Genomic DNA, 16824 nt, shown 5'->3' on the forward strand with positions numbered 1-16824 from the left:
ATCTTATAAACCTTCTTAGAAACAACATATTTTTAATGAAAAAATTAATAATGAACATGAAATATTATATAATAAGTTATTAATCTACCTGTAAGATAAAAAAAAACCCATTATTCTATAACTCTGAAAAATTATTAAGTCATTAAAGGTTTGATTCTCGGTTTGATTTTATACAAGCCTTGAATCGAGACTCGAACCAAACCGCATTTTGTTCCAAATCGAACCAAACCAGTCTAAAGTTATTGGTTTGAACCGTACCAAGTTGCACCCCTAGTATCTACCCAACCTATACCGGGAGGGGTAGACCAAGGCAAAGTAATGGGATGAGTTGTCCTATCATCTTTGAGTTCAAATTGGAAAGATGTCCTGAGAGTCTTCGAGTAATTGACCGTATCACTCTCATTCTTTCATAAAAGAAAAACTCTTTATTATATAGGAGCTTTTCATTAACAATTCCAAGAATTTATAATAAAAAAAAGGATAAGTCGATGATAAGCTTGAATCCCTTTGAGTAAGAAAAGATGGTGATGTGGCTAAAGAGGCAGTGAAGGAAAGGGGTTGACGTATAAATAAAGAGGACTTTAGGGAAAAAGAAAACTTTGAAAGATGATAAAAGTTATTAGTTGTTATTTTTTGCAACTTCAATTCTAACTTTAGCATCATGAGGTATTTTGTAGGTATCATCTTGATACCCCAACTCACGGGGAGAGAGAGTCCTCATTTGAGCAATTTGAATTGTTCAAGTTAAGCCAAGAAAAAATATCTCTACAGATTCTATATCAATCATGTCCTGATATACTAAGATTCATTCCAATAAAATGTGAGCAAGTAATTAAATTATGTTGTATATTTTGTTTCAAGAGTTGCTAATGACACCCTAATTTTTTACTTATTACACTCTAATTAAGAAATTGGGTGCCAGTAGCAACTCTCTTTATATACATATAAGTTTAATTTATTTTTATATGTCGAATAAACTTATATCCGATTCATCGGATTGGGTTTGGATTCTAATGTTGAGTTCGGATATATTTCATAAATAATTATCATTTTTTATAATTTGAATCACTATGATCTTAAAATCTTAATTGTTGAAATTCAAAAATATCATCTATTAATACAAAACAAAAACACACCACCAATCCAAATCGGTTGAATACTCCTCTTGTTTTTTGAAAATTGCTCAAGTTTTTCAAAAATAGGATGAATCAACTCTCATTTTAACAAGTTCGTTCATATTATTCTAAGTAAAATTGGACTTGTCTGAGTTGTAAAATAGAGGCAACAACACAGACTTATTATGCCACACCAAACCCTTATTAGTAATCTTTCATTTAATTCTTGAAAAATCCAAAAAAAATTTATTTTTTTCAATGGAAGTATTATTTTTCGAATTATTGAACCATTCTGAATAATTCACGGATTTTAAGTTTGAAAAGAAAAAAATATGTTTTTTTACAAATATTATGATTTTTATAAATTTTTATAAAACTCAATGGAAAAAAAATGCTACTATAACTTATTATATGTTGCAAAGTGTAAATTTGTAAGTTATGACGTGTGACATAAGTCAACTTTGAAATAATCATATTTTAAATTTTTGGAGGAATCCACCTACTTACATGATTAATGTCTCTTTTATCATAAATTTTTTAATGACATGGCCTTTATATTTATTTGTTTACTGATGATATTTTCATTGACTTTGGTCTTCTTTTAAAAATTAATGGAATAATAACCTCAATGTCTTCGTTACCACACCAATTTTTGGCTTTCGAACTTTTAAAATGAAACGGATAATTCGCGTATGAAGCGTATGCTGCGTATTTTTGCAATCCAAAATCGTATAGAATTCGAATTTTTGCCGTATTTCGAATTAAAAACAAGGCATCAGACCAGAGTGAACCCAACGCCAACCTCAGTCCTCAAGAGCATTTTAGTGCAAATTTAGAGAGAACTTCGCCAAATTTAGAGAAGGTTTTGGCGGGAGTCACTTAGTTGCAGAGCCACCATCACATCAATGGCTGCAATAACGAGTGGGAACACTGGTTCTTCCTCCAATCCATCGTCTTCTGCTTCTGTTGCTTCTTCTGCACCAAAAATCCTGTTAGCGAAACCTGGATCCAGCTCTACTGAATCTCCCGCAAATCTTCTATCTCGTCTTCCTCCTATTGGATCTCTCAATCTTCTCTCAGACTCTTGGGATTTTCACACCGATCGGATCCTCCCTGTATGTTTCTCCACCTCCTTTTGTTCTTTCTTTATTCTACTGTCTCTGTTAAGAAAAAAAAAACCCTAAAAAACTGGAATCATTGTGCAGTTTCTGACTGAAAACTCTGATTTTACTGTGATTGGCGTCATCGGTCCTCCTGGTAGTGGAAAATCGACAATCTTGAACGAGGTTTATGGCTTCGATGGAAGCTCATCTGGTAAGAATCTCTCATTAGAGAAAGTTTTGAGAAATTATCCTTTTTAAAACTCGGTGAGTTGACTCAACAATAAAGTGAGTCATTTGGAACTGGGCAGATTTCAGATTTCCTGTAATTGGATCCCTACCTTGTTAATTCTACCGAGTTTTTTGTTACTGCATCACTATTTTGCTTTTAAATAAATGGGATTCTGTATATATGTCTGAGTCCCTCGTTGATTGTTTGCTTATTACAAGTGAATTTCTAATTATTTTTTTTAGTAAATTTTGTAATATATCAAGCAATTTAAAGATTCGAAGTTGAATTAGTTTATTATTCACTAATTGTTCGTGAACTGTTGAATAATTATATTTTTAATAAATATTATAACAAGCTTTGATTTCTATTATTGGTTGCTCTTTTTCTTTTTTCTGCCAAATTTTGGAAGAAAAACCCAAACTATACTTGAACTTTTCTCGTCATGAATTTTGTTCTATTTGAACTTATCAACTAGGTTTAGCAGTGTACAACTCAGACTGGTGACAACCCCACCAAGAAGGAACCTACTAGTAAAAGGCTTTGAATTGGTTTGGGAAAGACCAAAAAGGTTGTAAGTTGGGGTATTGAGGAATAATTTGAATGCACTTGCCTTAGTGGAAGACATGGGCTCTAGATCTAATTAAATGAATGGATATATATATGTTCTGTGTTGCCGACCCCATCTGTCTAAGAAAAGGTTCTTGATGGTGATATCGCTATTATGCACTTAGGTTAAGTTTTTATAGTTTTTGCACAGCGATACTGATTCTAATACAATGCAACTTTGAGGTCATGAGTTCAAGTCCAGCTTACCCACAAAAAAAAAAAAAAAAATCTGATGCAGAACGACCGATACCAGATTAGAATTACAGATAATCGTGTATAATGAACACTGCACTAGGATTTTGATGTCATCTCATCAGCACCATTAAAGCAAAGATGTATGACATCACTTAGTTTTCAATCTCACATCAACAAGAAATAAATTTCCGTTTAACTTTAGCTATCACATCTTGAAATCAGAGATTGCATCTGTAATCATAGAATTCTCTATCCTAACTCAGCTAATTTTAATAAAAAAAGCATTATCCTAATACACATCAACTAATTTCTAAGTTTACTCTATTATGGTTAAAAACAAAAGGAAATCATCTTAACTAAATAATTTGGTATCTTCCGGGGTTCACTAGTATAGTAAGATTGGACCTCTAAATGGACATGTGGATACGGGCGGTAATTGAGCTCAGCCTTGCTCTTGCATCACATTATTTCACTGGATAGGCAACAAACCTTGTAATTTGTCATTTATTGAGAGTGAAAGATGTTAGGATGAACTGTTATGCACTGAATCCATGAGCTGTATTGTTTTCATTTCTAGTGCAAATTTGTCCTAATATTTTTTGTGAAGTGACCGTCCATAAGATAACTTTAGCTATGCTAACTTGCAGGTATGCTGCCCCCGTTTGCAACCCAATTAGAAGAAACCAGAGCAATGGCAAGACATTGTACTGTTGGTATTGAGCTACGGATTTCTACTGAGCGGCTTATACTTCTTGATACCCAGGTTTCCTTTTAATGACCTTTTTCCTGCCTTGTCAGTAATATTTGGATTATTGGTATTTCTTACAAAAAATTTATCTTGTGTTCTCACTTGGATTTAAAGCATTTCATTCGGTGCACTAAATGTTTAATTGAGTAAACTTACTTTCATCTGACAAGCATTGATAAAAAGTAAGTTTTGGCTCACAAGTCAGGTATTGGGTGGATTGCCCTAGATATACTTCTGATCGGATACTAAGTAGAGGCATAATAATTGGTGACCAAAAACATGGTTTTTTCTAGGGTTGTTTTCAATATATTCTGAACTTCTTGTTCAAGCTCCACATTAGAAATAGTGGCTTGGGTTTTTCCACCACTTGATGTATGCCTTTTGTCCCCCACATTGAAGGCTGAGTGCGTCAAAACTCGCTGTTAGATTGTATGTAATAATTATGTAACTCTTAAGAGCCAAGGTTTATAGCTAAACAGATGAATATGCATTACGAGTTCAAATCTCAATCCTATCCCATGCCCAACCAGATGTCAGGTTGAGGTCTCTAGCTTGGGATGGCCCCACCCAAGTTGCACCCCTAATTTAAATCTCTAAAAGAGGGATATGAACATCATAAGTGTCACAATTGAAGTAGGAAGAGCAAATATGAGCACTTGGAATAACAAAAAAATTGCTTTGGATAGAATTGCCTTGGGAACAAAATTCATCCATCCAACCCAACCCCAACATTTGACTGATAAAAAAAAAACCCCAGCATTTGTGATGAGATTTCATTGATGATATAGTGATATTCTTTCCAGATATATTTCGGTAGGTTAGTTCCTTTGCTGGATTTTCGTTGTTTTTTTATTCCTTCTTTATCAGATTGACCTTCTAATTGTGAGTTTCATACATGTCCGCTCGAAGTATTGATGGTATCTTGACAATGTTGATGTTCTAAATGTTCAAGTAACTATTGTGCCGAGTATGGAGCACCTTGGTTAGTTGTAAATACAAAATTGAAACACTTGTTAAAAAGAAGAGCAAGAAAGACTTGTGGTCCATGTAAACATTGTATTTACATTTTCACAATTCTTGAAGTTCTACTGGCATATTTTCGGCTCTGTTTCTATTGTTTTCTTTTCTTTTCAAATGGAGACTCATAATGAGTGTCAGCTAGTTGTGGTCCATGTATGACCCCTACAATTTGAAAATATGTAATGCTTGTTTCCCTCCACTAATAGTCATACAGTGTATATATATAGGGAAATGTTCAGCACCAAACATTTTGGCAAAACATTTTTCAAAACATGGGTTAGAAGTTTTGGAATTGGCTGATTTTTGGTGAGGATGATCTCTACGGTGAGGAGATCATCATCACCAAAAATCAGTCCATTCCAAAACTTCTAACCCCATCAAAAATGGTTTATAAAAACTGGACGGTCTACGATTTTTCAACTTGTAAACTGAGGCTAGAAGTTTTGGAATGGGCTGATTTTTGGTGAGGATGATCTCCTCACCGTAGAGATCATCCTCACCAAAAATCAGCCCATTCCAAAACCTCTAACCCATGTTTTGCCAAAATGTTTGTTGCTGAACGGGACCCATATATATATATATATATATATATATATATATATATATAGATATACATATATGGGGGTGGTTCATAGGACAATAATTGTGACAAAATCTATGACAATGGTTTTTGTAAACCACTTCCGATGGGGTTAGAAGTTTCAGAATGGGCTGATTTTTGGTGAGGATGGTCTCTATGGTAAAACTTCCAACCCCAATTTACAAGTTGAAGAATCGTGGACTGTCATTTTTTTTGTAAACCATGTTTGATGGGGTTAGAATTTTTGGAATGAGCTGATTTTTGGTGAGGATGATCTCTATGGTGAGGAGATCATCCTCACAAAAAATCAGCCCATTCTGAAACTTCTAACTCATATAAACCAAAAAACCATTGTCATAGATTTTGTCACAATTAATTGTCCCCCGAACCATCCCCTATATACATATATATATATATAAGTGAATATAGTGGCAGTTTCATTCGAAAAGAAAATATGGAAGGTCAAGAAGGCCTCCCATTCAGAGTTAAAAAACAAGATAAATATTAGCTGGCCCGGTTTATCATCTTTTGTTCCTTATTTATTGTATTACAGATATTCTTGCTGTTTGTTTTATGTGTTCCGTTTGTTATCAATAATAAGATTTTTTATTTATTACACAGCCCATATTCAGTCCTTCGGTTTTAGCTGAGATGATGAGACCTGATGGCTCATCAGCAATCTCTTTATTAAATGGCGAGGTTTTGTCTGCTGACCTGGCTCATGAACTGATGGGTATTCAGGTAGCTAAAAAGATTAAAGAACTGCATTCTTTACTTCCTCTTTTAACATAAACAAGTAAACAAGTATGTATATTTTTATAATTCTTGAAGTTCTGTCAAGGAATTGCTCTAGCTTGGTGTTTTCATGGCATCCATTTGTAATGTTTTGCTCGTGGTCTCTGAGGGAGTTCATGATGTTAGCATGTGGCATCTCATGCTGACGGTACGTCTCCTATCTTGATTCTGCTTACTTTTCATTAGTTCATTTTTAAATGAAAAATGTTAGTGACTTGAAATAACACTCAGAGTAGCACTACTTGAGGACAAAATGTGTAGAAAACCATTGATTTTTTTCTCAAGATATGAGTCATACACTCCAGGAAAATTGATGTTTCTCTGCACACACGGTGCTACTTCGAGTGTTATTTCTTGTCACTGTAGCAAGGCTCTTTTGAAATATATTTATACGTCACCAAAAAAATGCGGGTACCTTCATTAAAACAGTAGACTATACTGGAGCAGTTAAATATATGGTTCACAGAGAAATAGTAATCAACTATAATTAAAACAAAACTGCACATTATATGTAGCAATGCCCAAAAAACAATACGAGATTTCTTCTACCAAGAAAACTCCCACTTGCTAAGGTTTTCTTGATATGCAGATGATAGAGATCCCACCAATCCTACGTTTGGTTCATGTTTTTTGTGTATAGAAACCCTTTACTTACTAAGATAGCGAGGAAAAAAGACCTCAAATCTTGTTTTACGAATCCCGGGGTCTTTTTGACAGTGGATGAGGTTTAGTAAGGCTTTTTTTCCTCACTATCTTAGTAAGGCTAGTCAGACTCTTGTGTATCCTTAGATCTCAATCTTCAGAGGATCAGCCATATTTAAGCCTTCTTGGATTCAACAGCCACACCTGTATTTTAATAGAATAGGATAAATATGTCTTGCCCAATTGACAACCAGTGCGACATGATTGCTTCTTGATCAGTAGCTATTCTATTTTTTGTGTATCATGCAAAGTAATTTGGTTTTATAATGCTAAACGTATTTGCGTGGAAATGATCTTTTTTGCATATGTTGTGAAACTATTGTGGGATAGAAGTATTGGAAATAATGTAGTTTATTTCTGTTTTTTCTATTGTTTTCGTTGTAAGGGCATTTATGTCCATTCACATATTAGTTATTATATATATCTACCAAGCTCTCATTATGAGGCTTAATAATTCCTTTCTACAATTCTTCTTGATATCAGAGCCAAAGAGGATCCATCGACCTCCCTAGGGTTCCTCTCTTCGTTTCTTTGAGATCTTGATGTCCCTTCTATTCTCTTCTTTTTCCTTCCTTCATCAACACCTCTAGATCTTATTCCCTTTATTGCATGTTGTGATAGGGATTTTATCAGTTCTTCACATGCTACGATAGTTTTCTGCATTGTGTTTTTTGCCCTACGATAGGGTTTCTACTTTGTATAGGTTTTTTGGTTTGATTTATGCCCTATGTTAGGGTTTCTCTTTTCGATTAGCCTTTGGGGGGTTGTTGGGTACTTGCGATAGGTGTTTTTGCCTTTGTTGCTGCCCTACGATAGTGGACTGGGTGGAGCGATTGTGCTGTTGGGTTGTGTGGAGACTTGCAACATCAACAACGATGTTGTGGGGGTTGTGTAAAGGCCTGCGACAGCAACTGTGGGCTTTGTGGAGGTTTGTGATTGTGTTATTATGTTGTGTGGAGACTTGCGACATCAACAACAGTGTTGTAGGGGTTGTGTGAAGGCCTGCAACAACAACTGGAGACCTTGTGGAGGCTTGTGATAGTAGTAAATAGCGTTGTTGGGCTCTGTGGAGGCTTGCAATAGCAACTTTAGGCTTTGTGGAGGCTTGTGACAACGGAAAATAACTCTGTTGGGGTCTGTGGAGGCTTGCAACAGTAACTGGGGGCTGTGTGGAGACTTGTGACAGCAACATGGGTGTTCGTTACCTCGTGTTTTACTTCATCTCGGGTTGAGATTACAAGAAGACCTCTCTTCAAGCCAAAATAGTTACTTTCCTAGTGAGCAATTACTTCAGAACAAGCGACTAAGGATTCCAACACTATTCTTGGGGCAAATTCTTTAGTCCAAGGTATTACCAGTGCCCTTTTAGATGGTCGGAACTTTCAATCATGATCTCAGTCTGTGTGACTTTATTTGGGTAGTAGAGGAAAATCTGGATGGCTTTTGGGCACCATTAATAAGTCACCCCTCACTGCTCTCAAATTTGAACAATGGGAGATCGACAACTGCATTATTTTGGGTGGCTATTTAATTCCATAGAGCAGCTCATCTATACCATGAGATTGTCTCATCTATGTGGTTTGCACTCAGTCAGACATATACGCATATTAGGAATGGCTTGAAGATTTATAAGCTTTATCGAGACATTTCCCAAGCTACCCAAGGGACCTAGAGTGTAGTTCATTACTTTAGATTTCTTCAGTCCTGTTGGGAAGAACTTTTTCATTATGAGTCTATGGCTGAGTTGTCCGCAGAGGCAGCCGGGTATGTAGTTAAGAGGATTGCTCGACATCAGACATAGACACACCAGTTTCTCATGGGTTTATGTCCTGAGTTTGAGGAATTTAGAACCCAAATTCTTAACACCATTCCTTTACCACATTTATTTGAGATATTTGCAATCATTGATAGTGATGAGCGTTGTCGTCGTGTAGTTCCTTCTCAGACTCAGACCCTTGGTATTCTTTCTGCTCCAGCTATAGATCAGATGGTTCTACCAACCAATTCGAGTTTTTTGACTCTCGTCCTGGGATTTGGGAATCGTGGGCGTGGTAAAGGGAGTGGTCTTATTTGTAGCTATTGTGGAAAGACTGTTGCGATCTCCTATAACTTCTTTGGGACATTCTGCATCCGAAGCCACTAATGTGGAGTCATCATCAGTTCATCCCATTGATCCTCCTATTTCCCTTGGCACCATTAATTTGCAACAATTCCAGACTTAGATTGCCATTATTGTATGGGATCAAATCCATGTTCATACTCACTCATCTTTGATTGTGGCCTCCGTTACCACGCTTCCAAGTATGTCATATGCATTTCATGTCACTCAGTCTGGCTTTGCTCTTTTGACATGGGTAATTGATTCTGGTGTCTCTGATCACATGATCGGTGAATCTAGTCATTTTACTTTGTCTGTATTTCCTGCTACTCATAAGGAGGTTCGCCTTGTTGATGGGTCTCTTACACCTATCGACAACAAGGGTACCATCCTTTTATCCTTTGGCCTTTCTCTTGATTTTGTGCTCCATGTTCCTCATCTATCTCTTAATCTTTTGTCTGTGAGTAGTGTTATCAAATCTCTAAATTGTTCAGTAACATTTTTTTCTACTCACTATATTTTTCAGGATCTGACTTTGAGGATGATTTTTGGCAAGGGGTATGAGAGGGATGAGTTGTACTTGTTTGAATCTTAGCCTACTGTTGTTCTGGCTTTTATGCTTCCACCATCAAAGAGCCATACTTTTTATCTCAGTCTTTAGATTTATGGCATGCTCGCTTAGGACATGTCAATTTTCAGCACTTATGTTCTTTATTTCCTATTTTAAAAACTTCTTGTAGTGGACACAAGTTTCAGTACTCTGTGTGTGAACTTTTTAAACACACACGTACCTCTTATATTCCTTGCATGCATTGATTTAATGCAATATTTGATTTAGTTCATTCTGATTGGTGGGGGTCTTCCCCTATTACCGTTTTTAATGGTCATAAATATTATGTTATATTTATAGATGACTATTATCATTATACTTGGATTTATTTGATGCGTTTTCGTTCTGAGGTACTTCCTATTTTTGTCAATTTCTTAAAATGATTTAGACGCAGTACAACATCATTGTTAATCGCTTAGATCTAATAATTGGGGGGAGGGTGGATATATTTCTGATAGGATTTGTTCCCATCTTCATGAGCATGACCTACTTCACCAGTTGATTTGTCCCTACACTCCTTAGCAAAATGAGCTGGCGGAATGCAAGAATCGCCACCTCATGAACATTGTTAGTTGTCTTCTTCGAGGAATGCATGTTCCTAAGTTATATTGGAACATGGCAGTCCTCACTGCGATTTTTCTTCTTAAACACGTTCTGAATCGCACGTTAGGGGGACAGGTACCTCTTCATGCTCTTCAACCTGATAGCATTTTCTTTCCCATTACACTTCGAGTCTTTGGGTGCACTTGCTTTGTTTAGAACATGATTCCCAATTGCACGAAATTAGACAACAAAGCCATTCATTGTGTTTTCTTGGGTTACTCCTCTATGTCAAAGGGGTATCGGTGTTATGATCATATTTCTCATTGTATCATATATTCTCTGGATGTTATTTTTTTTGAAAATGTTTCTTACTTTCGTGTCACATCTCCTTTGCTGGACTCGTCTCTTATAATACTGTCTTCTCCAGTCTTCTCTCCATCGTCGACGCTTAAGATTTACTCTTGTCGCCCTCTCCCTCTCCCCCCTTGCCAATTTCCTCCTTGACCACACCTGCTCTTATCCCTTTTATATCTAACTCACTTGCTTATTACATTTTGCAAAGGTAAGCGGGGGTGTGTTACTGATCACCTTATTATCCAGTTTGTTTCCTCTTAGGGACTCTCTCCTTCGTATTAGGCATACATTGTTACCATTGATAATATTCGAGTTTATCGATCTATATCAGAGGCTTTGTGTGATCCTCACTGAATTGGAGCCATGACGGCTGAGATGGATGCTTTGCAGAAAAATCACACCTGGGAGCTTGTCCCCCTTCCCTCTAGGGAGCAGATTGTTGGTTGCAAATGGATTTCACTATCAAGTATCTCCTGGATGACATTGTTGATCAATACAAGGTACGCCTAGTTGCTAAGGGATTTACCGAGACTCCTGGAAAGGATTTTTGCGCTACATTTACCCTTGTAGCAAAATTTACCATTGTTCGCCTCCTTATCTCTCTAGCTGCCTGTCACTTATGACCTCTTCACCAACTCGATGTGAAGAATGCCTTTATGAATGGTGATCTGACTGAGGTTATCTATATGGACCCCTTTCCTGGGTTTCGTCTTTAGGGGGAGTATTTAGAGAAAGTATGTCGCCTTCTTAAATCCTTGTATGACTTGAAGCAGTCTCTGCGTGTCTGGTTTTAACGCTTTTTTAAGGTCATCTTTTCTGTGGAGTTTTCCAAATGCCACTCAGAACATACTTGCTTTACAGGTCGAGGATTGAATGGTCGTTGTGCCATTTTTCTGGTTTATGTGGATGATATTATCCTGACTGGAAATGATACCTAGTGGATTGATAGGGTAAATATACTATTGGATTGTGTTTTTGAGGTTAAGGACTTGGGTCCTCTTAAGTACTTCTTAGGGATAAAAGTGGCATGTTCTCTCTATGGTATTTTACTATCTTAAAGTACACATTGGATCTTCTTAAGGACACGGGTATGCTTAGTTGTCGTCCTACTTCCTCTTCTATGGATCAGAATTATCGCCTTCATGCTGAATCTGGTGATTTGTTATCTGATTCTTCTTATCAGAGACTCGTAGGCCGTTTGATTTATCTGACTAACAGTAGATCGGATTTGACCTTTGCGGTTAGTGTAATTAGTCAGTTCATATATGCTCCGCGCACTTCTCATCTTAATGCCGTTTGTCGCATTCTTCGCTACTTGAAGTCGTGTCTTGGTCTTGGGCTTTTCTACTCGTTCACTGCTCAACCTCATTTGTCCTGTTTCACTGATGTTTATTATGCTGGTTCTCTTATAGGTAAGCGATCTACCTCTAGTTTCTGCATTTTCCATGGTCGTAATTTGATCTCGTGGAAAAGTAATAAACAAAGTGTGGTTTCCCATTTTTCTGCTGAAGTTGAGTATCGAGTTATGACCCTTGGCACATGTGAGCTTATTTGGCTTCGGTCTTTATTGACAGAGCTGGGATTTCCCGTCTCTAGTTCCTCCATATTGTTTTGCACAACAAGTCTGCTATCATGCTTGTTTTTGACACTTTTTTTCATGAGAGAACAAAGCATATAGAGGTTGATGTTCACTTTCTTAGGGAGAAAGTTCGACTTGGTGTCGTTTAGATAGTCTTTGTGTCTTCTTCAGGTCAACTTGCTAACATGCTTATGAACTATGTTGGTCTTTTTATCACTAACTCTCACCTTGTCAAGCTGGGTTTAGTTGATATATTTACCCTAGCTTGAGGGGGAGTATTGGAAATAATATAGTTTATTTATGTTATTTCTATTATTTTCTTTGTAAGGGCATTTATATCCATTATATATATGGGGGCGGTTCAAGGGACATATGTAAAAACAATGGTTTTTCAAAATATGGGTTAGAGGTTATGGATTGAGCTGATTTTTTGCGAGGATGGTCACTATGATGAGAAAAGATCATCCTCACAAAAAATCAGCTCAATCTGAAACTTCTAAATCCATCAAAAATAATTTACAAATTATTGACAAAAATTAGCATAAAATCGACGGTCCACGTTCTAAATCACTTTTAATGGGGTTAGAAGTTTGAGATTGGACTGATTTTTTTTTCGAATGATTTTCCCATCATAGAGATCATCCTCACAAAAAATCAGCTCAATCCGAAACTTCTAACCCATATTTTGAAAATTTATTAATGTTACATTGCTTTTACATATGTTTTTTCATATGTCCCTTGATCCTGACCCTACTATTATTTTCTTTGTAAGGGCATTTATATCCATTATATATATATGGGTCTCGTTCGGCACCCAACCATTTACCCAACAATTTGCCCAACATGTTTTGTTTTACATAGGTTAGAAGTTTTGGAATAGGCTGATTTTTGGTGAGGATGATCTCTATGGTGAGGTGATCATCCTCACCAAAAATCATCCCATTCCAAAACTTCTAACCCAATCACAAATGATTTACAAAAATGGACGGTCCACGATTTTTCAACTTGTAAACATGGGGTTAGAAGTTTTGGAATGGGCTGATTTTTGGTGAGGATGATCTCTAACATGTTGGGCAAATTGTTGGGTAAATGCTTGGGTGCTGAACATTTCCCTAAATATAGTTTTTGAAAGGTTAACAGGTCAAGGTAGACCCAGACCAGCATAAGAGGTTTGAGGCTTGGCAATTCCTTTTTACAATTCTTCTAGAAGTACCCAAACTATGGCATTTGACCAAGGATCTCTCGTAGATTTCTTTCTGATTGACCAGCCCACTTTTCAAATAAAACATGCATTTGTTCTGAACATTTTTCCTCCTATGCAATCTTGCTCAACTACTTTGCCAAGTTGTTATGTCAGCCCCTTTCTTTTCTCATCTAGGAAATTGAATGGTATTATTGAAAGGAAAATGCTGAAGTAACATTGAAATTGACATAATGTTACACAATGGTGTGTACAGAACCATAAATGCTTTTCATTGAGATACGAGTGAGAAGCATCTTTGGTTCTGTGCACACCAATGTGTGAAACGATGTCAATTTCAATGTTACTCAAGCACGACTCTTATTGAAATCATCCAAGGACAATTTTTATTTATTTTTGTTTCTACAGGTTGACTTGTTGAAACATGGCATACCAGATCCATCGTTAATAACTCCTTCATATTCTCCGGTGTCTAATCTGGGGCCCGAAAAGGAAATCAGAGATAATTTACATGAAGCTGGTGAGGAATATTTGGCCGCTCCCGTTTTTGTGCACACAAAGTGAGTATGATAACCTCTCAATTAATGCTAAAACTCCATCATACACCTTTACAACAGAATGGAAAAACTTTAATGCATAAAAGCCGATAAAAAAAAAATACCATCCAACCTGTCTAATGGTGGTGGTGTTTTTTTTTATTCCTGAAATTAATAATTAATGTTCCAGCACCTTGCATTCATGTTGAGAACATCATGGATTCACTGGGTTGGTTTGTTTGCGTCCTTGCCATAAAGTCACAATTGGCTGAGTGGAGGATAATCCCATAGATTGATCTAGTTGACCATTTTTCAAATAAAATATTTGCGGCATCTTTGTCACATGTTCTGGTGAAATTGTTGACACTGATAGGTCCCCAAAATAGAGTTGCAGAAGAGCAAATCATCGATATTTTCTGACCAATCATATTTCCTTGCATACAGATTACGAGATGAAGACCTCTCTCCTCGCAATATTCTGCCTTTGAGGAGGACATTGTCACAATATTTCAGCTGCTCCTCTTTCACAGGAATGAAATATGGAAACACGCCCAAAGAACTGACCCGTACTGATGGTTCTTCTGATACCGAGATGGATGATTTGGGTTCGAAAGGGTTGAATATCTTTTTGCTCCCACATAGAAGCCAAGATGACTTACAGGTAGCTCAGTATGAAAGTTATGCTACCATGTTAGGGAAACTACGTGATGAGGTACCTCTCTCTCTTTGTCAGGCCAACTTCTGGCTTAATTCATAATCAATGAAGAGTATGGAATGTGCCTTTGACTGAAGAAAATCTCGTTTTTGTTGCTTCAGGTGTTATCCATGAATGGCCGACCCTTTTCAAAGACCTTGTCGGAACGTGAGTGGTTGAGGAACTCTGCTCGCATATGGGAAACAGTGAAGAACTCTCCTATTATTGCTGAGTACTGTAGGACACTACAAAGTTCGGGTATGTTTAGGAGGTAGCAACCATTATTCTTTTCTTGTATATTCATGCTGAAAGAAAGAATACATGGGTGTTTCTTCTCCTTTTTCCCCTCTCTTTGAGGTTTATTTAGGATAACTGAGCTAGCTACCATTGCGCTGTTATTGAAGTTGTATTGATATTGTGGAAAATGTTGGCCGTCAACAATTTGGTTTGATTCTATAAAAAGGCTTATTGATTGAGCAATTCACTGTATCAGTTCAATGAAGAGAAGTTAGAAGATGAAGATATTATGGTTGAACTAGGAGAACGAGTACCTGAAATGCCATATTTGTTGTTGGGGTTCTTGCTTCCTCTTGTCGTTTTTTTAGATTGCCTCAAACTCCTTATTTGTTACTTGCTCATTTCAAAATTAGGATTCTAATACTTGTTGTGTGCTGTGGGGGGTGGGGAAGTTACGAACTTTAGTCATCTCGGGTGTGTACCTTTAGTTGAGGAAGATGGGTCATGTAATTGGGGGAAATAAAGGTCGAGAAACTTTGTTTGGCAACTCTGTTGAGCTTACATTTGATATTTTTTTGTTCTAAAAGCTATTTTGACTAGGTGCGAACAACACAAAAATTTGAACCATGGCTGGTACTAAGCATAACCAAAGGACATGCCTCAATGAAGCTCTGAGCTCGGCTCATCGGGCAAGCAACTAAAAACCCAAACCCCGAGGTCGTGGAATGGTCCAATGATCATACATCCAGAATTGCAGCATCATCTCACATTCTATGCAAGGTTCAGTGGGTTCAAAATACTAGTGAAAAAACACGAAATCTCAATGGTTGAAACACAAAATCTGACTGTCAGAAAATTTACCACCACGTTGAGGTGGCACTATAAAATTTGACTACTTTGGATTCAAATTATGTTAAGTTAATGCCCAGCCCAGGCATAATTATTCGTGCTTTTCTTACCTCAAACAAGGTTTGATGCACAACATCAAACATGCAGTTGAGATTGGAAGAAAAACATACTTGGGATCCATCATTTGGTCTAAGTCAGTTCCTTCTAAAATATCTTTTTTTGTTTGGTTGGCCTCCCTCGGGAGGATTCTTACGTTGGATAATTTGATTGTTCGGGGGTGGATCATTCCAAATTGTTGTCCACTTTGTTTGAGGGATGGAGAATCTGTAGATCATCTTTTAATTCATTGTTCCTTTTCTCACAATATCTGGTCAAATTTCCTTGATCTGTTCCGGATTCATTGGGTCTTTCCTTGTAAGTTTTCCTCGTTATTAGTAGAGTGGGCCAACAATGCTTTCTCATCCAGAAAAAGATTCCTTTGGACTATACTTCCCTCGGCTATTGCTTGGGGGGTGTGGAATAAGAGAAATAACAGGGTGTTCAACAATAAGATGAGAAGTCCACACGACAGTTTTTTGGAGATTTTGGGGTATTTGTATCTTTGGTCTAAACAGAACATCGACTTTGGGGGAACTTCTTTTGATGACTTTGTTTTTAGATGGAACTCTTTATGTAACTCTTGAAGTTTTATCTTTTTCTTTTCTTTTTTTGTTTGGTTGCTCTTTGTGAGGCCTCCTCAGCCTCCTTGTACTCTTTTCCACTTTATCAATAGATTATACTTATCAAAAAAAAAAAAAAAAACATAAATTTCAGAGAGAGCGAGAGAGATTTGCTCAAAGTTACAACCAAAAAAAAATGTCTAAGATCTCCAACAACAGACCAGGTTAAACCATGGCTGAACACCTTATTTAGTGAAGATTTCCATGGTGCATTGCACAGCACAAGTATCAGGCATGCACTGTGGACCATCTTCAATTGTTGATTCAAACAAAAAGCTTGGAACCTGTGTCATTTGATCCTATTTATTCCT

At 36.9% G+C, this 16824-nt stretch overlaps 1 protein-coding gene across 2 annotated transcripts; it reads left to right on the forward strand.

The window, feature by feature from the left end:
- Positions 1 to 1901: 1901 nt before the first annotated feature.
- On the forward strand, positions 1902 to 15188 carry LOC147391645 (uncharacterized). 2 transcript variants are annotated; one of them, XM_086457314.1, is made up of 8 exons: positions 1902 to 2230; positions 2321 to 2429; positions 3896 to 4011; positions 6218 to 6337; positions 6450 to 6539; positions 13887 to 14038; positions 14459 to 14726; positions 14831 to 15188. In XM_086457314.1, exons 1-8 carry the CDS (start codon positions 2021 to 2023, stop codon positions 14981 to 14983), a joined length of 1218 nt encoding a protein of 405 aa, XP_086313440.1. In that variant the 5' UTR covers positions 1902 to 2020; the 3' UTR covers positions 14984 to 15188. The 2 variants fall into 2 exon arrangements, with proteins under 2 accessions (XP_086313440.1, XP_086313441.1); XM_086457315.1 differs by lacking the exon at positions 6450 to 6539.
- Positions 15189 to 16824: the final 1636 nt, after the last annotated feature.

The sequence above is a fragment of the Akebia trifoliata genome, chromosome 11, assembly GCF_017979445.1.
Source record: "Akebia trifoliata isolate Shusen 1 chromosome 11, ASM1797944v1, whole genome shotgun sequence".
Classification (NCBI taxonomy): domain Eukaryota; kingdom Viridiplantae; phylum Streptophyta; class Magnoliopsida; order Ranunculales; family Lardizabalaceae; genus Akebia; species Akebia trifoliata.

Excerpts from the sequence above, each read along its gene's own strand:
- LOC147391645 (XM_086457314.1), top strand. The coding sequence starts at position 2,021 with ATGGCTGCAATAACGAGTGGGAACACTGGTTCTTCCTCCAATCCATCG. Across the intron at positions 2,231-2,320 it reads ACACCGATCGGATCCTCCCT|TTTCTGACTGAAAACTCTGA; the intron begins GTATGTTTCTCC and ends ATCATTGTGCAG. Across the intron at positions 4,012-6,217 it reads TTATACTTCTTGATACCCAG|CCCATATTCAGTCCTTCGGT; the intron begins GTTTCCTTTTAA and ends TTTATTACACAG.